We start from the raw sequence: 23,052 nt of genomic DNA on the forward strand, positions 1-23,052 counted from the left end.
TTTAGCCGTAAGATAAGCTTCAAACCATCAGTAGCAAACTGGCTACAGTTTGGATGCACAGACACAGCATGGAGGTTACAAACATGCTTAGCACATGCTAATGCAAGAAGAAGTGCTGTTTTATCTGAAAGAAATTTCATATCAACAGTCTCAATTTTTCAAACGGAGAAAAGCAGAGGGCCTCAAGCACCAATGGTAAATCCCAAGATGGAACCCTGGACCTGACTGCAGGTCGTAAACGGTGTACCCACTTCAAAAAGCACACCGCCAACGAATGACCACCAGGTGACATCTCTTCAAAACCAATATGGCAAGCTAGCTGCCAGGTACACTTTAATGATACAAAAGAAAAGACTCATCTCCAGTAGCTCCTGTAAGAAAGACAATAGATATCTACCAATATCTACCATAGAGAACTGGAATGGAAGAACACCACTTTTCTGACACCATTCCTCAAAACGGCACCACTTGTATAAGTATAAACTTATATTGGACGAGGCCCTAGCACTTTGAATTGTTGCAACCACATTGGGGGAAGACTCTTGGCCATCGGGTTGGACCTCTCAACAGGTAAGCATGAAGATTCTACAGTTCGGGACGTTGATGAACCACCTCCCCTAGACCCTGAAACAGCAGGTCCCTTAAGGGGGTAAGACTCCAAGACTCCACTGCCAGCAGACTCACTATCTCCACATACCATGACATCTTGGGCCACCAAGGGGTTATCAGGATCAGGGACCGGCACTGTTGGGGCACCCTGCCCAGAACTGGCAAAATTTGGGGGGACAACAGGGGGACAGGCATACATCAGAGTTATGGGCCATCCAACCCCAGTGGAGCACAGCGATCTGTTATGGAGAAGAACAGGGGGCAGTGGGCATTCTCCCAGGATGCGAAGAGATCCATTGGCCCTGCACAAGGGCTCCCAAATCTGAGCCACCACTGACCGATGCACTCCCTTACAAGATGTCTGCCCCGATGAACACTGCACCTTATCAACAGAGAATGAGAAAGTCTCAAAAGAGGAAGAGAGCGACTCCCGCCCTGTCTGTTTATATGTGACACCACTGTCATGTTGACAGATCTAATCAGAGAGTTGCTGGTTGCTGTGAAGCCTGTGTTGCTCCAGTGACCAGACAACCTTGTTGCTGAAACACCGCATTGAGCTCCCCACCCACTCAGAGAAGCGTCCGTCGACACCACCGGGCTGGTGATGGAACAAATCTCCTGACCAAGAAATGAAAACCGCTGCATCAGAGTCAGCAAGCTTTTCTGAGTGTTCACACAGAAACCCGGAGCCTGAATGTGCCCTGAACCAGCGCTGTTTGCCTTTTTGCTTGTTCTCCGGAGCTCCACCAGAACCCAGTCGTTTAGATAGGCCAACATACGAATGCATTTTTCCCGAAGAGGGAAGGTGGGGCTGCACATACATCACCTCAGGTTACCAGCTTTTACAGCGTGAATCAAGGTGTCTTGGTAAAGGCAGTCGTCCACGGACCACAGGGTCAGTGGTTCAATCCCCGGCCCTGGCTATATGTCGAAGTGTCCCTGGGCAAGACACTGAACCCTTTACAGCCCATTCCCCTCCCCAGCTGTGCAGTGCCGGTCCAAGCCCGATAGGAATTGGGGAGGGTTGCATCAGGAAGGACATCCGGCGTAAAAACTGTGCCAAATCAACATGTAGACAAATGATCCGCTGTGGCGACACTGAACTTACGGGATAAGCTGAAAGGAGAGTAGTAGTTTTTGCAATAGTTTGGGAAATCTTTCAGAAATAATAGGAAGGCCCCTCACATCCTCATTCCTTTCTTTTAGTTATTCCACAATGTCGAATAAAAACCTTGGTGATGCTGCTTTCTGTTGTCCCCCTGATATTGCAGCTTGGTCCTTTAAAGGCGGCTGTTTTCAGTCTGTGTGGTTGTGGTTGTGTTGTTGTGCTGATTGTAGTAGGAGCACTAGGGCATCAGGTGTGATTATGTGGCAATGGCAAATGGTTTACAGGGCTCAAGGGTCAGGTAGTATGGCTTGCTCGCAGAATTTTGCTTAGGTCCCCTGGGAGGTCAGGGCCAGCTCTGGGAAAAACCTTTCAGTGGCTCCGAAAGGAGCAGCAAATATTGCAATTTTTAATTGTAGACAAAAGCAGTTTAACCTGGTTTAATGTAGTATGTTTTAATGTTTTAAACCTAAAAACTGCCTCTTACATTTTAAATTGAATGCAATGTCTCAGAATTTCATTACATTCGGCACAAATTCCACCTTGAACTTATGAAGAAAAATATAAGAACACAATCGTGGACAGACGTTCATGTCATCTGCTTGACTGGTTGTTGGAGGCACACAAATTCATATGTGTTGGTATCAAGCTTCAAGTGTATCATCACCTCTGCAAATGCATCTGTTTTCAATACTATGATTCATATTTTGAAAAGTATAAAACTGTTTGAATATTTTGTGGAGAGGTGCGGATTCAAACAGATAATACTCTGTTTCAATAGTCTATTTTATACCCTCACTGCTCACATTTGAACAATCCAATGCAATTCAATACAGCGACTCCACTACCCACTATGATCTCAATAATAAACAGAGAGTTGAATTATCACCTCTCTGACAGTTTCATCTTAAAAACAGAGAAATTATTACCTTGTAAAAGTAGAACTCATGGCAGAGCTGCTGTATTGGATTGCATTGAATTGTACAAGTGTACCTAATAAAGTGGCTAGATTCTAGAAAAAACTTCTCACTTCTCAGCTCCATGCACACCTAACACACAATTCCAGTTTGATTTCCACCCTCTGCATTCTACTGAAACAGCTTCACTTACTCTCCTCCTGCCAGCTGATTCCAGCCTTATGATCCTTATTCGTCTTGACCTGAGTGCAGCCATTTCACATTCCATCCTCTTAGACGTCTTGCTATTGGTATCACTGATATACTCCTTGCTTGGTTCAAATCTTATCCCCATGATCGCACTCAGTTCATTCAGTTAAAATCATTCACTTCACACCCACTCCCAGTCACCACAGGTCCCTTGCTTTTTATCATTTACATACTCGCTCTTGGTCACATTTTTCATAAATATTTATATTCACAGCATCTCGACCAAACCTAATTCCACCCTCACAGCTCTATTGAGAGTTTCCCTATGTCTCCCTCTCCTCATGTTAAGAGTTCCATCCATAACCTCGCCCCTCTATACCTTGCAGATCTCCTCCATATCACCATACCTGACCATACCCTTCTTCTCGCCTCACTACTATGGAGGGCAGAGCCTTCAGTTGCTCTCCCAACTATTAAATTCCCTCCCTCCTGACCTTTGTAATATCAATTTACTCCCACACTTAGAATCCCAGCTCAAAACGTATCTGCCTGCACAGATGTCTATACAGATGACGTTGTTGGTTGATGCTGCAACAGTTTTATTGTATTTTATTATATTTTATTTTAATTCTCTTATTTTGTTTTATCTGTTTAATGACCCTTATGGTTTATATGGCAATGGCAACTGGTTTACAGGGCTCAGGGGTCAGGTAGGAGGGTCTGCTCGCAGAATTTAACCCTCAAACTACATGCTTCTCATATTATAATGACATTTGAATAAAGACAGTCAAACTATATTTAAAACAGATTTCCATAGAGAGAGAGCTGCTATAATCCCAAAGGAGACTTGTTCAACATAATTAAATTGAGAACAAATTGGAAAAGCAGGTTTGTGTTTGTCAGGGTGGTGAATTTAAGGAACCAAGTTAAAGAATAAATTAAATTTGGAAAAGTCATTAGATCTTTTTCAAAAATAATATGTTGCATGATACATAAATAAATACAAGAATTTAAACTAATGTCTGTGTTTGGGAAAATCAAATTGTTCAGTGAAGTGTTGTGTTCGTCACGGCTTATTAGTTTACTGACAAAAAATAATGACAAAAAAATTAAAGTTAAATGAAAGTAAATTTTCTTCTCTGAATGATATAAAAGACAGGGAGACAATTCATAAGCTTCTCTCTAGATCCCGACACTGTAGATTAGTGATCATGATGTCTGCTGGAGAAGAACATGACTGGTGAAGAGTTATGCTAAAATGCTATTTTATGCCAAACACAGCACACTGGTTTGTAATAATCACAGACTGTGCTGTTTTTAGCAAAGCCAATGATAGTTGCATATAATTTGTTGACACAGCTGATGAACAGTTAGTGTGAAATTGTCATGGTCAATTTATTGTCAATAGCTTTGTTTTTTTTTTCTTTATAGACACTTTACAGTCCTCTGTAACTCATCCTATGGACCAGTAAATCCCTTGCTTGCGTTGTTCCTTCCTACTATTCTTTTCCTTTCAGCTGTTCCCATTCAGGGGTCACCACAGAAAATCATCTGCCTCCATTTAACCCTATCTTCTGCATCCTCTTCACTCACACCAACTAACTTCATGTCCTCTCTCACTACAACCATAAATCTCCTCTTTGGTCTTCCTCTAGACCTGCTGCCTGGCAGCTCCAACCTCAGCATCCTTCTACCGATATATTCACAGTTTCTCCTCTGAACATGTCCAAACCACCTCAATCTGGCCTCTCTGACTTTATCTCCAAAACATCTAACATGAGCTGTCCCTCGGATGTCCTCATTCCTGATCCTGTCCATCCTCGTCACTCCCAAAGAGAACCTCAACATCTTACGCTCTGCTACCTCCAGCTCTGCCTCCTGTCTTTTCTTCAGTGCCACTGTCTCTAAGCCGAACAACATCTCTGGTCTCACCACCGTCGTGAACACCTTTCCTTTCATATAACTCCTGCTCCATGTCTCTTCTTATACATAGTAAAACAACTTGAACCCTGCTCCTAAGCTTCTAGCCTTGCTACCTTTCCACCTGGTGTCCTGGAGACACAGAATATCCACCTTCCTTCTCTGCATCATGTCAACTAACTCTGTAGCCTTCCCTGCCATAGTCCCAACATCCAAAGTCCCTACTGTCAGTCCTACATACTTTCCTCTTCCTTTTTCCTTCCTTTTCCTTCTTCGACAAACAGTAGCCCAATTTCCTCTGGCATCCTGTAGATCAACGGCACCAGTGACGGTCGTTATTAACCCGGACAATGACCGATCCGGTATGGAAGTCATGATTCACATGTTTAATTTGGCATCTGCTTTACCTCAGATGCCCTTCCTGACACAACCCTCTGCATTTATCCAGACTTGGGACTGGCACAAGAAGAGACTGGCTTGTGCCCCTCTGTGGTTTCATTCCTGACATGCATTATTCCACTAACCCAAATTTGTACCATGGCAGTGAAAAACAAACTTGTGATTGGTTTGGCTACATGAAAAGGTGACCTTAGAATCCAGTAGATGTATGCAGTTTGGTGCATCACAGTATTTTGTCAGTAGGAGGTGGGTAGTTTACGCATGGGTAAAGAAACCACTGCACTGTGGCTAAGGATGTGGTGTCTCACCACACTGCATGGAAACTGTACGATATGTACGACTTCACTGCCGATTTCGAAACATTCGGCGTGTTGATTTACAGCAGCAACAGCTATTTGGTGCTTATCTCTTGTTTGTCCACCCGGCAATAAAATACATGGATTCAAGGACAAAATACAGGAAACACACATTTTTTTAAAATTCATTTTTACTGTGTGTTTTATATATATATATACTAGTTCAAATAAGTTGTTTATAAATGTAAAAGTTCTAGTAGACCAAGTAGTGGGCCTGTGGTGCTTGGTATGTCAACTGATATAATGAAGCACCATTCAATAATCTCATTGCATTCTATTACTTACACCGATCCTTCAAAATTCCAAAATAGCTTATGAAATCAAACCCCTGATTACAGAAAGGAATTCTTGTATGGGTGTTGGGTTGATGAAGATAATGGAGATGATGATGTTCATAAGCACTGATGAAAACCAGACAGCAGCTCACATCCTCAGGTCGATCACTTGACACAGTGTAATCTGGTTGTGAAACACAAAGTTTCTGAATTAGTTTGTGCTACTGCCTTAGAGCACTGTAATTAATTTGGGTTCAAAACATGTTTGGTCAGAGCAGGGCTTGTTTGATTGTTTTAAACAGAAATGCACTGTTAGAAATGAAAGCAGCTAAGGGCTTAGTGTGTTGTATGTCACAGTAATTGTCTCCTGCTGAAAAGAGTAGCATTAATTGGATTAGCCATCCTCCTGGCTAATGAGCAATGGAACCTATCAGGGGGGTCTGACCTTCCACATTGCTGAGAAAAGATATAGCTGAGCCTTTCACAGTGTGATTATCAGCATGGCACCCTGCTGCAGTATAGGCAGCCAGCCAGAGCAGGAAACTTTAGCCCAGATGAAGGATGTCATGGAGCCACATTTCTGTGCTATTCTGTGCCGCTTGTGTACAGTTGGAGCAATTAAAGATGTTTTCTTTGCAGTCCAGCTTCCAGCTTGTCTTTTTGTACCCACCTCTCTGTTCTGCACCTCTCACATACAATGATTCTCCTTACAGATGTATTTTGCCTGCTCGTTTACCACATTAAATGGTAAATGGTGAATGTTCTGCACTTATATAGCGCTTTTCTACCTATTGACACTCAAAGCACTTTACACTGCTTCTTATTTACCCATTCACACTCACAATCACACACACTCATAGACCGATGGGGGAGCTGCTATGCAACTGGCCAACACTCACCGGGAGCAACTAAGTTGGGGTTCAGTGTCTTGCTCAAGGACACTTCGACATGTGACCGGAGGAGCCGGGGATTGAACCAACAACTGTGAGATTGGTGGACAACCGCTCTACCTTCCTGCGACACAGTCGCCACATTAAGCTGCTTAAAAGTTTAAATGCATCTGTTTCATTCCTTAATATTTTCTCCTCTTAGTTTCCCTGTGATTGTTCATTTTAAATGCCACTTTGGGTTTAGGTTTTTTGCCAATTTTTTATGTGTGTAGGTTAGTGGAACAACAAAGACGAGTACAAAACAATAAATGAATGGAAAGATGCAACACTAAAATACAACTGCAAATAACAGATTCAGTGCATTCAGAAAGGTGTCAGACCCCTTTCTCTTTTTACATTTTTTTAATGTACTCAATATCCCATATTAACAAAGTGAAAACAGAATTTTAGAAATGTCAGTGAAAATTATAAAAACTAAAATATCACATGTATATAAGTATTTAGATCCTTCACTCAGTACTTTGTTGAAGCACCTTTGGCAGCATTTACAGCCTCAAGTCTTTTTTGGTACAAGACAACAAGCTTGCACACATGGACCGGGAGATTTTCTGCCATTCTTCTTTGAAAATCATTTTAATCTCAGTCAGGTTGGATGGGAACCTTTGGCCCAGTCTGAGGTTCCGAGCACTCTGGAACAGGTTTTCATTGAGGATACCTCTGTACATTACTCCATGCAGCATTTGCTCTACCCTGACCAGTATCCCACTCCCTGCCGCTGAAAAACACCCCCACAGCATAATGCTCCCACCACCACGCTTCACTGTAGTGATGGTATTGGGCAGGTAATGAGCGTTGCTTGGTTTCTTCCAGAAATAACGTTTAGAATTGAGGCCAAGAAGTATAATCTTGGTTTCATTAGACCAGAGAATCTTGTTACTTATACTGAGAGGCCTTCAGCTGATTTTTTTGCAAACTCCAAGCAGGCTTTTATGACGTTTGGACTGAGGAGAGGCTTCTGTCTAGTCACTCTCCATGAAGCCCAGATCAGTGGAGGGCTGCAGTGATGGTTGTCATTCTGGAACTTTGTTCCATCTCAACACAGCATCTCTAGAGCTCAGTCAAAGTAACCATCGGGTTCTTGGTCACATCTCCTACTAAGGCCATTCCGACTGCTCAACTTGGCCTTGTAACCAGATCTTAGAAGAGTCCTGGTTGTGCCAGATTGTGAATTTTTGTGAAACCTTCCCCTGATATGTGCCTTGCAATATTCCTGTTTCTGAGCTCTGCAAACAGTTCCTTTTTTCTAGTTCCTAGTTCTAGTGTATGCCTTTCCAAGTCCAATTAATTTAATTTACCACAGTTGTACACCAGTCACGGTTTAGAAATACCTCAGCAATGATCAAGAGAAATAGAAGACACCTAAGCTAAATTCAAATTGTTGTTGCACAGCGTCAGAATACTGAAGTACATGTGATATTACAGTTGTTTTATTTTTTAGAAATTTTTAAAAAAATGCTGTTTTCACTTTGTCATTATGAGATACTGAGTGTAGATTAATGAGGAAAAAATGTCATTTGAACGATTTTAGTATCAGGCAGCAACATAACAAAATTGAAAAAAGTGACGGGGGTCTTTACAGTGCATTTCTCAATGCACTGTAGTCTTAAAAGGCAAGTATGAGCATCCATGTATTTTCTCCACTTCTAGCAAACCTCACATGCAGATGGATTTCAGTGTTTAAATGTGGTTCTAAGCTGTTCAGTATCCTCACAGCTTTAGGAAAGAAGTTCCTGGCAGAGGAGGAAGTAACTTTTGTTACTTCGTGACCTCCTATCAGAAGGTCAGAAGGTGAAGAGGCTATGGCTGGGAGGGGTCTTTACATAGCACAAACTGCCTGAATTATGAAAAAACACTATGGACTTAAACTTTCTGCAGCCACTTGTGTTCATTTTAGTTTTAGTCTGATTTAAAACCAAAGAGTCCTCACTTCATATCATGATGAACATTCATGCCCCCTACCCCGATTATTAAGGAAAATGTTACTTTTGAGAAATCAGCTTAACTGGGTTACTTAAGTGCAGCCTGGGGATGAGACAAGACATCACTCCATTCCCATATTTTTGCCAATCACCAGTATTACTTTCTCAGAAAAAGACAATGGTTTCATTTGCATCTTATTGCTGTGAAACTCATCATACTGTCAAATGTTTGTGTGTATAACCACAACATTTTTCATTCTGATTTGGAAATACTTACATACATCCTTCTGTTTTTCTTGGGCAGGGGTGGCAATAACCATAAGTGTAAACTATATTACACCATCACTAATATGTTGACAAAAAAGTAATGAACCACAAATATTCAGTGGGCGTGTACAGTTGCATCAACTCTGCAGCTAAAGTAACGACAATTGTCTTAATTGTAAGATCAGAATTTTTTTACCAGTTATTCAGCTAGTAGTTTCATTCTGTCCAACGCAATAACTCAACCTTATCTAAACCTACAATTTAGAGCTTTTTTAGCCTTACAATTGGCCCAGAAATCCTACTGTGGTTTTTTGTAAAACCTACTGTAGTTTTACCCTCTATTGTACCTTTACTCACTGATCATCATTTGATTAATGATAGACATGTTCTTAGCTACTTTGTACTTTGTTCAATGACTGTTCAAGTCACTAAGCTATCTTTGCTCTGGTTTCATTGACCAACAAAACAGACAGTCATGATAACAGTGATTTAATTTGTGGGGAAAAAGCGGAGCATTGATGTCCAACTAGGTATTACTGTAAGGAGAGTGGAATCAATGGTTGTTCAGGAGGCAACGCTAGTTCTGGAGGTTCATTTAAGTAATCTGTTTGCGACTCAATACTAAGAATTTAAACTTTTTCATTCTCAAGTTATACTAAATAGGCAAGTGGTCTTAAAGCATAAACAAACTGCTCTACAGATACAATACGGTCAAGGACACAATTTAATTGTCAGTGTAGCAGTCTACTCGTCTGATTTCAGATGTTGATATGTTTTAACAAGATATCTGAAACGTGGCTACAGGGATTCCAGTGTTACAGTTGACCCCAAATGTGTTGGATGAATTTAAAGTGAAATTCTTACATAGTAACTGGAGTAAAGCTTTTAATTAGAGAGCTGGCTCTGTGCATGGAGACGCAGCTGACACAAAGTAACTAGGATACTGTTGTATGGAATATCACTGTAATTTAAAAGAGTAAAATGCATATGGTGTATATAGCATATGGAATTTCAGAGATTTTACACATCACCTGTGTTTCTGGGTTTTGAGTACCACTGCATTTGAAATGTGAACAAAGTGCATAAAGCCTGTTGTGACTCCAGAGGGAGCTGCATTAAGACTTCAGTAATTGTTTGAAAGGAGACATTTTACATCATTATTAAGGTATTTTCCACTCCTGTAATGGTTTAACTTACCTGCAGTCAGCATGTGTTCTCAAATATCACAAAGGAAACAAATATCAGAAATGACATTTTAAATGGAACAAATTTTTAACATTTTACTATATATCATTTTGTAAGTTGCATTCTTATTCTTCTTGTGAGGCCTATTTCCATTGTAGGCCTCTTACTAATCACTGTTCTATGTATTTGCACAGTGTCACTTCTGCAAGGTTTGTTGTGTACCTTTGAAGATCTAATGACACAAGTATTAAATACCACTAAAACCACTAAGCCATTTCTAAGATAACAGCTTCCTCTAATATCTCTAAAGTGTTTCGGCCACTTAGAATTCATGTCATAATCCGTGCGCATCATTTGTGCAAAATGCAAATTAGATCGACTTGAAACACGATGCTGGAGGCCCAGAGGACACGTGTGGGGTATAAATCTAATTCTCTTTAGGGCCCCCAAAATGTTTGGGCCGTCTTAGCTACAATTTAGCTTAGTACTATGAGGGAAGTGTAAAGCCTGCCACAAACCAGATAGTGTGAACTAAAAACACCAGGTAACATTCAGTAGCTACGTGTTAGACCCCACAATGTGGCAGCAAATAGCCTCGAACTTGTCTCGGCCTGTATGAAGCCATACAGGGAGCTTTTACGCAGACGGACAGTTAGCGAACATACAAAGAGGTACCACTACCAGGCATGTTGGTGCAGTGAACCTCTTCCTCTCTTCCTCCTTAATTCTTCTTCAACGTCACGCCTACTGTTTAGGTATTCAGATGCTTTATCGCGATATTTCCTTGTAACCGATTTTTTCAAAGCGAAGGAAGCGATGACATCTCGCGAGGTTACCATCAGCGGGAGCCCACCCTTCGGTGTTGCCGACTGCAGTGTGTATAATAGCAGTGAGTGAAGCTGTGGGAGTCGAGGAGCAGCTGCGGCAAGGTCGACAACAGCATCCTGTTGTGAACAACTGAAAGACCCGGGTGGATGGGATTTAGTCCTGTGGCTCTGAGTCGAGAGACCGAAAGTAGTCAAGGGATTTTGGTTTGCTAACGCGGAGGAAGCGGCGGTACAGTGGCTAAAAGTTTCCAGACTGGAGCCTCATGTTCCGAGTTAGCTAACGAGCTACACTTCAGTAGAACCGCTCTCCGCACGTTTGCCTTGCGCATTTTCTGCCAGGCAGAACAGCCTGTTCTTCTCCGTAAATAGGAAGCTGTGCGTTTGTCACGGGGTGACTCCCGGGCTTCCACACTTCCTCCTGTTAGTTTTGCGGACCACACCGTGGCTTTTCCCGCACTGTTTTTACGTTAATTTGTGTTATTTGCAACGTTACCATGTCAGCGCCTTCCACCCCGGCGGAGAATGCCGCGACAGAGAATGATTTTCTAAGCCCTGATGCGGGACAGAGGCCGCCCGGTCCGACACCCAGCCAAAGCCGGTTCCAGGTGGACCTTGTGTCTGAGGCAGCGGGCATCACCGACGAAAAGTCCTCAAACTCTGACGCCTCCACCACCATCCCATCCAGCAATGCGGCCACTCCCGCCGTCCCTCTACACTGTCCGGGTGTTGAGCCCGGGGTCGCCGGAGAGGAAGCCAAAGGCCGGTTTCGGGTGGTGAACTTCGCGGATCCAAACGGAGCGGGGAGCGCGGCCTCTCCGGAAGCTGTCGAGGGGCTACAGAACGGGGATACAGTGATGAGCGAGACCAGCTTGCATTCATCCACAGGAGGCCAGCATCACTATCACTATGACACCCACACAAACACCTACTACCTGAGGACTTTTGGTCACAACACAATTGATGCTGTGCCTAACATCGACTTCTACCGACACACAGCAGCGCCGCTGGGGGAAAAACTCATCAGACCCACCCTGTCGGAGCTGCACGACGAGCTAGACAAGGTAAACCGCCACACATGGCTGCGACAGCCTGCGATTGGCACAGCACTGGGCCAGTTTACCTCTCAAGGAAAGCGGAGAAATTCTGGCAATGCAGTGTACGTGAAAAGATTCTGCTAAACCACAAAAGCCTCTGTACATGTACGTTTTATCTCATCTGTCGGTTGCTCAGTGGTCTTAATTCACTTTGGCAATGACGATCTTAAGAAAGTGATGTCAATAACGGGCTACAGGGGCTCTCAATCCTGGTCCTCACGATCCCTGCTCCTGTTTGTTTTCCAGTTATGTCTGCCCTACCTACTGTTGATTACCTGGATCAGGTGTGTTCAGTCAATCAGAAGCTGAACACACCAGGGGTGTGATGGAAAACAAGTACAGCAGGGGTGCTCAAGGATCAGGATTAAGGACTCCAGCTTTAGACAAAGTCATCAGCAGCCGACTTGACTGTAAATGCATGTTGGTAATAACACACAATCAACCTCCAGAGCACAAGTCAAGTGCTGACATCTCAACATTATAATTAAGTCACACAGCCTCTGCACAGATATTCTCAATCTGTGCACAGTCAGAGAGAGAGAGAGAGAGAGAGAGAGAGAGAGAGAGAGAGAGAGAGAGAGAGAGAGAGAGAGAGAGAGAGAGAGAGAGAGAGAGAGAGAGAGAGAGAGAGAGAGAGAGAGAGAGAGAGAGAGAGAGAGAGAGAGAGAGAGGAGAGAGAGAGAGAGAGAGAGAGAGAGAGAGAGAGAGAGAGAGAGAGAGAGAGAGAGAGAGAGAGAGAGAGAGAGAGAGAGAGAGAGAGAGAGAGAGAGAGAGAGAGAGAGAGAGAGCTTATGAAGCTTAAACTTTTTTTAAAGCAAGTTCTAATTGCTTAGGTGTTTCTCTTGACTTTGACACACACTGATTGAAAGCCCATTTTTTCAAGTACCTATTTTGTAGTGAGCAGGGAAAACATAACAGCCTGTTATATTTGTCCTCCAACTATTAGAGTTCCATATAATTTACTCACCCTCACCTGTTGGTGCAGTATTTGGCCGGAAAAACTGGATACCTGAACACGTGTTTCATACACAATGTGAACTGGTATGCTGCAACAACAGCTTCTGCTCTCAGCGGAAATGTTTGCAACCTGCCTGGTGATTAATGTCTGGCTCCCAGTCACTGATTCAGTTTAGGCCGACTAATTTACATTCAAAAGGAACAAACCTGTAAGTACTAACACAAAGTGTGACAGTTTCTGTTCACTGAAAGTACAGAAGATGGGGCACATCTGACACAAAGTACACACTGTGCTGATGAGCATTGGTGTCTGCACACTCGGGCTGTTCTAAACTGGTCTTCTACCAAGAACCCCCTAACATTAAAAGTGAACTAATGATCTTTAAACTTGCCAAAAGTATGTGGACAAACTCCATTTCCTGAAAATATGGAAATGGGAATACAAGATTTGGAGATCTTCTCAGTCATTTGAAAGCCATTTTTGATTTGTGAACACATAAGACAACATATGAAAAGTTAAAACTGACAGCAACATTTGCCTGAAAAATGCGTCATCTGGGTGGCAACATATGTTGCTTCAAAACCTGTATATTATCATCTAGCATTAATGGAGCCTTCATAAATGTGCAAGTTTACCCATGATGCATGTAGTACTGCATCCCCACACCATCACAGATGGAGTTTGAACTGCACTGATAATAAAACAGACCGTCCCTCTCCTCTTTGCCATGAAGGATACAGGTTCCATGATTTCCAAAAAGAATTTCAATTGTCAACTTGTCAGTTTTCCACTTCAACTCAGAAGATCACAGCATGTGGATCTTGTGCATATATGGTTTTGTCTTTGCATGGTAGAGTTTTAACTTTTATTCGTAGATGCAGGGACAAACTGTTCACTGACAGTAGTTTTTAGTGTTCTGATTTTTGGTCTTGCCCCTTGCCTACATTGGTTTATCCAGATTCTCTGAATATTTTAATGATGTTATGAACTGTAGATGATGAGATGCCCAAATTCTTTGCATTTCCACCAGGTGTTTCTTTGAAAGACGTTAGGATGGGCCAACACCAATTTAGAAAAGTTGTGTAGCGTCAGATGGGACAAGCATCAAATTCAGTATTAGAAAACCTTAAACATTTCTCAGTTTCAACATATAATGTTGTCTTTGTGTTGTTCACGATCATATCAAAAATAAGTTTCTTTATTTAAACTTTACACACCCCAAATTTCACTTTTTAATTTTTGTTCTTTACTTCTGGCTTTGCACTGTGAAAGATCACTGGCTTTTGGCTTGTCCCTTCAGGGATCGGCAGAACATGTTCCGCACATTGATTTGGCATTAGTTTTTATTCCGCATGGCCTTCCTGCCGCAACCCTCCCATTTTTAAGCGGGCTTGGGGCTGGCACCAATGTAACCCTTAGTAGCTGGATGGGGCCACACTTGGTGGGGTAAGATTTGATCCCGCTGACTTCTGTATCCTAACTTGATGTTTCACCCATTGAGCCACTGTGAGTAACTTTACAGTCTACGTGAAAATGCTCTGTTACACTAATAAAGCCCCTGTATGTGTGGGATCTGTCAGTTAGTGGCTTGAACTCACTTTGGCTTTGAGCTTTAATAATGTACTATAAAGAGCTACCTACATAGAAATACAATGGTGTGATATTTTCAGGGAAATCAGCTGCTGGGACACTTTGGTCACAGCAACATGTGACCGATGTCTGCTGTTGAAGATAATTTTTGAAGTAGCTATAAGCACACCAATCTCATTTTTACTGGAGCACAGTGAACTGGAGTGAATTTACCTGACCCTGAGATGTCTTTAATTTTCAAGGTTGCATTTTGATAAACTTCAAAGCGACTGTTGGCAGCAGTAGCCTGGCTTAATACGTCATAATACCCCTCATGAAAACACAGTTGTTACTCTTTCTGGAATAGAGGTCTGTTCCAAGCCTGAACTGTAAACATCTACGTTATGAATAGGGGACATTCATAAAATGTAGCACTAATCTCTGCTGATACAATATTTGTGGGTTTAAAAGATCAGATCACAATTTTTCTAACATGGGGACATTTTGATAAGGATCCTTCTATGTAACCTCCATCAGTACAGCTAACAAGCATGTTTTCTTAAATTTCTTGTTGAAACTTTCTCATGCTTGACTAATTTACTAATGAAAGTCTGTCATCATACTTCTTAAACAGGTGTAAGCAAGATATGTAATTACTAGTAATCAGTATGTGTAGTGGAGCACTGTTTGTGAATGACCTTGAATATATCTTTCTGTTCTTGCGTTTTTGTGACTTATCAGCTCTCATATCAGACTTGTTTGTGCTGGTGTATGTGTTAGATATATTAATGGAGTTATCATCAAATCTTAAGATATTCCAGTTTGGTTTCCTACAATAAGTCTGATGAAAAGAGGGAGTTTTATTAGGCTCCTCAGTGCTGAGGTAGCTTTAAGACATGTTTTTCTAAACCAACACAGCCAGTATCGCTCCATCAAAGACATCATTCATGCTGTGTAAAGGACTGGATCTCTCACTTAACTCAACTCAAAAACTGTTGAATACTGAAAGGCGGCAAAGAGTATTTTTTTATTTATTTTTAAAAATCTGATGAACATCAGAAATATAGCTGTTTGTAACTAGGCTAAATTTTTGGACAGCTGCTTATTTTCAGATAGCAATTAACTTATCAGAACTTGGCTTATTTCAATAAATGGAAAAAAGTTATTGCTGATAAAAAAAAATTATAAAAGTATTAAAGCTTGGTCATGCTTCCCGCAGAGGACTGAACATTACCTTCTCTATGGGGGAGTGTGCTCGATCCATAACAATCAACATTTTGATACTGGGGCGAGCTGTTGTTTGCTCTAAAGAAACAGCCAGTTGAGGATCCCGGGTGTTGAAGAAGAAGAAAGCAGACGCAATTGATCTTGCTATACATTTTTTTTTTTTTTTTTTTTTTTTTTTTGCTAACACTTTACTAATTTTAACCTGGTTATCTTTCCACGTGAGTCGGTCACAAACAAGGTACTGCACACTAGCATAACAGACAGGTTTACAAATGAAGCGGCACGTGCCAGGTCCATGTAGGCTCACACAGCACCTGCACTGACATTGGTGCAAATTGTGTACAAAACCGTGAGAAGCATGAAGCAGGCTTTAATTTGTCAGAGAAACTTGGGAATCATTTTGCCAGTACCCAAAGTTAAACCTACCTATAGTATTAGGTGTGTATTAAATAAAGGCCAATTCATACCACTGTAGCTCTTCTGACAGTACTGTACCCACACTGCTGACGTGACCATTTCTATTCATATTACTACTGGGGATACTGACAATGACGCGTTCCACACATGTGCAACACAAAACACGATGGCACGGTAGCTCTGGACAGCAATAGTGAGAAGAACATGTTTGACTGAACTACATGTGGAAATGAACATCACAAACCACCTATGCATGAAAGAAGCGGCTAGTTTTCTTTTCTGCCATGTGGGCAGTGGGTGTACTGATGCTGTGGACAGTCAGACACAAATTTTTGGGCCCACGCTAACCCTCATGGACTAGGATGGTGACAAATCATGGACACAGACCTGCCCACATGGATGCTCAAACTATTAATTGGCCTATGGAAAATGAGGCATTCCGGCCCAGTAATCAATAACCTGTTGTCATGGTAACAGTGCAGTCGCTGCACACTTTCATAAGTCCGTATTTTTGTGGAGGTTGCTTCTAGTCCTTTGCTAGGGTACACTAAATAATTTATGGCACTATCTCTGTAGTGTTCATACAGAGATGAAACTGCTCAGGCCCAGTGTTAAGGTAGAGAGTTAAGTAGTTTTGTGCTTTGCCTGCTGTAATATTACTCTTACTTCATTTACATCTGCAGAGCTGGAATGTCAACTGTAGAAGAAAGTCCACAACTTCCACTTTAATGTTTATTCTACCTAGAACCTGGTGCTAGAAATGGTTAGGTAGCTGGTTCCTGCATGATCCTGGCATTTTTTTTTTTTTTAAATTTAGTAGATTGAGGGTTTTCTTAAAAAAAAAAACTGAGTTCAAACTGTACTGCTTTATACAAACTGATACCTGAACCTTCATGAAGGAGTATTTACTGCACTACTGTTGGATTTCATTGACTTTATATTAGCTATGTGTAAACAAACTGCCTGAATTATTACAACAGGAAATCTACAGTATATTAATTTTAATCAAATATAAAACCTAAACTGTAATCTCCTTACATGAATGAACATGAAATCTGTCAGTCACAGATCCTAGTCTTCCTCTGTCTGCTGCTGATGGTGACTCTGCTGACAGGTACAGCTGCTACAGGCTGGGGCCTGCTGTCTCGCTGTCCATAGGAGATTGCTTTCTGCCTGCAGCCAGGGACTCAATCAAACACAGAGTGAGAGAAGAAACTACTCGAGAAAATATTAACATTTGCTTATGTCATTGGTCTTTTGATGAATTGGTATTCCATGAAGTTAGAATTTCTTTATTGTTCCTGATCATGAATCTTTGTGTCCCGCCAGCTATTTATATTTTTCTTGTCCCTAGGAAAATGCGACAGGGCTAATTTCAAACAGCCAGGGTTACACTATTACAGTTGAAATAAGAGACCTCTGTTGTGCTTGTTACTTTGTCAATAGTGCACACAGATGATTCCACATGAGAAAACAAACAGGTTTAACACTGTGGATGGATCTAACTTGGGCATGGGACATGTCTTTGCAGTAATACTGGACCCAAATGCCTGGAGTGAGATATACATACTAAAAGAGTGAAACACATCCTGGCACAGTAGTTAGTAAGACATGCAGCTTACTTGGCGACTCTGTATGTCGAGGGTTTACCTTGCCTCTTGCTCAGTGATGGCTGGGATCAGCTCCAGCAGTGCTGCAATCCTTAAAATGATCAGGAGTATGAATCATAAAGAGATCAAAGTATGTGTGATGTGTAGTAAAAATCCTTAATAAAAAAAACACTGCTGTAGTGTTTTTGTTTTTTTGTTTTAGTTTTGTTTTTTTATGGGATTTTTGAGCTTTATAAAATGCCAACTTTAGCCCAGTCCAAGATCCCTATACACAGTACAAGTGGTCACATGAGCCTATGTGGTCCAGGTTCCAAAACCTGATCATCAGCACTAATACTTGCTACTAGGATTATCTCCCTGACTCTGCAGTGCCTGCAGACCTGCTTGGAATGTCAAACAGCAGCTTAGATCACCTGTTGGTAACATTAATTCCCCGATTTTAAGTTGATGACAGGACGAATTGAACTCGTCATGGTGTTTGCTGTATATGCTGGTAGACACTTTAGCAGTTCGTACTTCATAATTCTTCAGAATTCACTTCCTTGTGCCAATTTTTTAGACTTGTTATATTTTAGTCTTACCCCTGAGGAGTTTACACTGTTGTAAATCGGTGTGGAGATGCTCAAAGAAATGTCTTTAAACATAACAAAGGAAATGACCGATTCAACAAGGCAGTTGCTTTTATAAGCATGTCATGAGTTCTGTTTTCTATCAAGAGGTTAATTGCCAGGATGCTCAGGTGATTTCAAAAAGTGATGGCTGGAAAACTGCCCAAGCTATCAAGACTTAACATAGTTAGTAGATCCTAAGCAGCACATGTCTGTCAAATAAGTGAGCTGATATATCAGGTTGTTCAAGGGAAGGCCATCATGTCAAATACCATGGTAACATCCCAGACTGAATCATATTGGTCAGAGCATAAACAACAATAAATAATGCCACATGTACTTAAGGGTTAAATTTTTGCTTATTCCCTGACAGACTTTTAACACTATCATTACTACAGAGTCATCACAGTGTATATAAAATATTATGTTAGTACTGAATTAAAATCAAGTGTGAGAAGACTCTTAAAACTGTCTTCTGAACATTGCAGAATAAAAATATTAGCAGAATAAACATTAATACAATCAGAATAGAATCATCTCCACGCCTTTCTGTTGAATTACTTTGGTCTCAGCTCAGTTGTGGAATTCATTAAATGTTGTGTTATACAATGAGCTGTTTTATGGTTAATGTTTAACTTATTGATACAAAATCGTAATTTTAAATGATATTGGCTGTTAAAACATTGGTATTTGCTTTCAGTTTTAGGCTTGATAACAGGATTTGTTTATTTAAATGGTAGAACATAATCTTCCATTTGCATCGCAAATTTTGTATTACGTTTGTATTAATATGATGCAACTCTTAATTTCAGAATTCTTTTTATTGTCATATTTCCAATAGTTTGTCAGTAGTTTTATTGCTTAGCTGTAAAATGTATTTGTTTTGCCAGTCCATGGAAAAGTTTCAAACAAACATTGAAACAATATCCTTATCAATGTGACACTCCTCCTGAAAAACCCAGTATTGGTCACACACTTTGAATGGTTTAAGTGATTACACACATTCTGCGTTGCATAAAAATCTGCCCTAAGAAATGCTGTTGGTGCTTGGAAATTGTTTGGCTGTTTTAGCATATAAATACACAGGATGTGACGTAACACTGAAACGATTATGTGTGCTTAGGCTCTAGAAAGTGAGATTTATAAAAAACAAAAAACAAAAAATTACAGCCAGCACTAATGTGTGTAAGCTGTTTCTGTCCTGGGCCTGTTGCAATTTTTGTCATTTATCAAGATCTCAAAATCACTTCACTTTGATCCAGATACATTGGTAAGCCTGCTCCCTGAGATGTCAAGGACAACATCAGTGTGTTTATACAGCATAGATTTAGATCTGCTGTATATCATTAGAATTAAAAAGCCATGACTGAAAAGCAGGGTTTAGTTTGCTCTTGGCCTTGTGAATAGAAAAAGAACAAAACGTCACCAGTCCAGTGGTCCCACTCTGCCTGTAGGGCTGATCAAAAATATTATGAAAGAATGTTGTATATTGATTTTTCTATCGATGATTATCAGGCTTCTTGGCGTCATGTATCACTAGGATGTAGCAAGACTAAATGGAAGCCGAGTATAAAGCTCCACTGTCACTTTTCCTTTGTGTTCTGTGTAAAGCTGAGGTACCACTGGTGTTAAAAAATGTTTGCGCTTATATCCAGAGTTAGCTATTACCTATTACAACGTTTTCCTTTGTAATAGCTGGCATCACTTATTTTTTTTTGTGCTCTTACTTCTTCCTGAGATTTGATGAGTAGAGTTTGAACTAACGTTTCAGGAAAACCTTGGTTGTGAGCTTACTAGTGCTAGCAGGTGGTGTGGGGGACATTGGCTTCCTGTGTACTGGGAAAATGGGATGGGATTGTTATCTTTTGAAATGGTAGAAAGGGTTAGTTGTGTGTTTCCTGTCTTTGTTGGCACATGACGCCTGCACATCTCTCAATGGCTATTGCTCTGCTTTTGAAATGTGAACAAGGGTTTACGCCAATGGACAATGTTGTCAACAATGTTGAGCCAGTGTCCTGTTTAACCCTCCCCCAAATGTTATTGCCCATCGTTATAGTTCACTGTGGACATCACCATATGTCAGTTTAGTAGACACCGGCCCACCTCTAATCTGAACAATTTTAAAATGAGATGTGGTGTGACTCATTTTTGCCGCAGTGTCATTATTCTGTACTAGAAAAAGCATAAAAATTTCTCCATACAATACAGCAAGGTGTCCACAACCCTAATCAGGTCAACCTTGTAGCTTTGTGTCTTGGGACAATTATGGTTTTAAATTTTGAAAGTATGCTTTAGTTAAATAAAATTCAGTCTTATCAGGTTCTAAAGATGATTGTATAGGCTGCTTTCTGTTGACATTGTCGTCTGGCATGTCCCACAAGATGAACAGGATGTCTTTGTCCAGGATCACTGCTCCCAGGCATATGTATTGTATTTTAAATGAAAAATGGTGAAAAGCACTCTCTTTCCTTATTCCCTTAATCTCTGAATCAGCTGATGAGCTGTTCTCATATCCACTCATTAAGTAGTTGGTGATGAAAAGCTGGTCTCATATTTTCTCAAGGTTGTGTAGCAGAAAGAGGGCTCCTATTGTGTCCTCTGGTAATAGCAAGCATGTAGTGTAGTATTAGTAGCTGAGCCTGTTTCATCACCACTTTATTACTGCTGCTAGTATATGCATTGTGTCTGATTTGTTAGTAACACTTAATTTGCTCGGGCTTTAAAATTGAGGGGGTTAGCTCTGGTGTGAAGGTCATGATGACCCTGCTGTTTCCACTATAACATGTCTGACCTTGAGCAGTTGTTCCCTCTGAATATACTGAGTCCAGATCAAATGTAGAATGGAAATTCCACTGTACTGATTGACTGTTGCCAACGGACTTCAGCAATCAATGAGTCATTCATTGTAGTGTAAGTAGTTGGTGAGACTGAGGGCCACTGCATGTCTTTGATAGTGGCTGGACTCAGGTTCACGTTCAGCCTGTAAGTAATGGAGAGCTCCACATATAGAAAACACGGAATATTTGCTAGTGTGGAACATCCACAAAGTGCATAGGCAGGAAACCTCTTACTGCAGTGTGCTGTAGATGCGTATTGACGAGCTAAAAGGGAACTGGTTATGGGGCAGATTTATTCATTCCGGAGCAGCCAAGCATAAACATGCTGTGCTTAAATATTGATGTCTTCCTTAGTGTTGCCCCTGTGTAGCAGCCCACTGTGTCTGAAGGACTGGGACACTATGTCCAAAAGTAGCACGATGTTAAGCACGAGCCTACCTTAAAGACTAACTGCTGTTTACTTTATTGATTTACAAAAAAGGTAAATTTAGAACCATAGTAATATAAGATTTATTTGAATGTTAAACTGAATAAATCTCTTTGAAGTTCAGTCGAAAGTCCATATGGAAAGAAATGTTGGATGTAAAAACAGTCGTGGTCTTATGAACTTGTTTAAAGTGTTTTAAACTTGATAGTCAAATTTCAATATACACACTTATTACTGTCAGTCACTAGGAAGATAAAATTAACATATGTCTGAGCATCACTGCTTTACTAGTTCAAATTCAAAGGCTAAAGGTCAAGGTCATGTCCTCAAAATGTTGAACACTATGCCCCTTTTGATGCAATGCTATTAAACAGAAACACAATATTCTCAATTAAATCTAGGTGTGTGTCTGTGTCTGTGTGATAGTAGGCAGTTACGCCACTGCACAGTTTGTCAGCAGCATTGTGTCCTTCTAGAGCTTGTCCCTGGAAACGCTGAAATGCATCTTCTTCATAAGTTGTTGTAGACTGAAAGACTTAGGTGGCAGAGCAGCAGGGGCCAGCTGGCTTTTAAACCACTGTCGCCTTCAGTAGTTGGGGACCATCAACTTTAGCAGAAGTATTAAAAAGTAATATTTTTAAATCCAAGATAATCTGCTAACTATGATGGCGCTGATGAATTTATTTCCATATTTTAAAATCAACCTAATGTAACAGTATTTGTTTTAGTTGCTAGGTCATTCACAAACTAAATGATCCATGTGTTTTAATACAGCTTTGTTTTGCCATTGGAAGGAGCTTTGTAGATACAGGATGTTATGTAGAAACACAACCTTGTTATCTTTCTCTTACTGTTTCAGTTATGGCATTTTTGGCTTTATTCAGTGGCTGTAGTACAGGTAGGGATAGGGAATGAGAGGGGGTGTATGACATGTCTTCAGTCAAAGAGGTGACCTGTGCAGTTATATGCCTGCACTGTAAGGCTAGAGGAATGTCCATGTGTGTTTAAAGCACAGTACACAAGTTTGAAACCCAAGACCACAATTTATCAATTTGCAAGCTTGAGCTAATAAACTTTTTGCGTCAGACACCTGTTGATTATACTGCGCTGTCTTTGTCATTTAGTTTTTGCAAAGCTCTGAAATCATTTGGCTTAACAGGAACGTTACATTTGCTCTGTATTATTGGTTTGTGTGTGCTATCTCCTCTGTGTCTCTGGGGCTCAGAGTTGCTTTACAACATCTCTAAAGCTCTGCTGTCGTCACTGTTGTGTTTTTGAGCAGTGGAAACCCCTCCCAGACACTGGTCTCTATGGACACAGATTGGAAGTGTGTGTGTTGTGTTGTGTTGTTTTTACTCATCCCCCCCCATCACAGCGTCTGAGTAAA

The 23,052-nt window shown here is 41.0% G+C and overlaps 1 protein-coding gene across 4 annotated transcripts in view; it reads left to right on the forward strand.

The window, feature by feature from the left end:
* The first annotated feature begins 10,936 nt into the window (after window positions 1-10,936).
* The window catches only part of LOC137103530 (solute carrier family 12 member 2-like), a 69,076-nt gene continuing 56,960 nt past the window's right edge, over window positions 10,937-23,052 (forward strand). For 2 of the 4 annotated variants that reach the window (XM_067483974.1, XM_067483975.1), the window contains exon 1: window positions 10,944-11,979. In XM_067483974.1, the coding sequence (XP_067340075.1) occupies window positions 11,413-11,979 (567 nt within the window). In that variant the 5' untranslated portion in view covers window positions 10,944-11,412. Of the gene's footprint in view, window positions 11,980-23,052 lie in introns of all 4 variants that reach the window. The other 2 variants (XM_067483976.1, XM_067483973.1) reach the window with 2 other exon arrangements.

This window comes from Channa argus, chromosome 18, assembly GCF_033026475.1.
Source record: "Channa argus isolate prfri chromosome 18, Channa argus male v1.0, whole genome shotgun sequence".
Classification (NCBI taxonomy): Eukaryota; Metazoa; Chordata; class Actinopteri; order Anabantiformes; family Channidae; genus Channa; species Channa argus.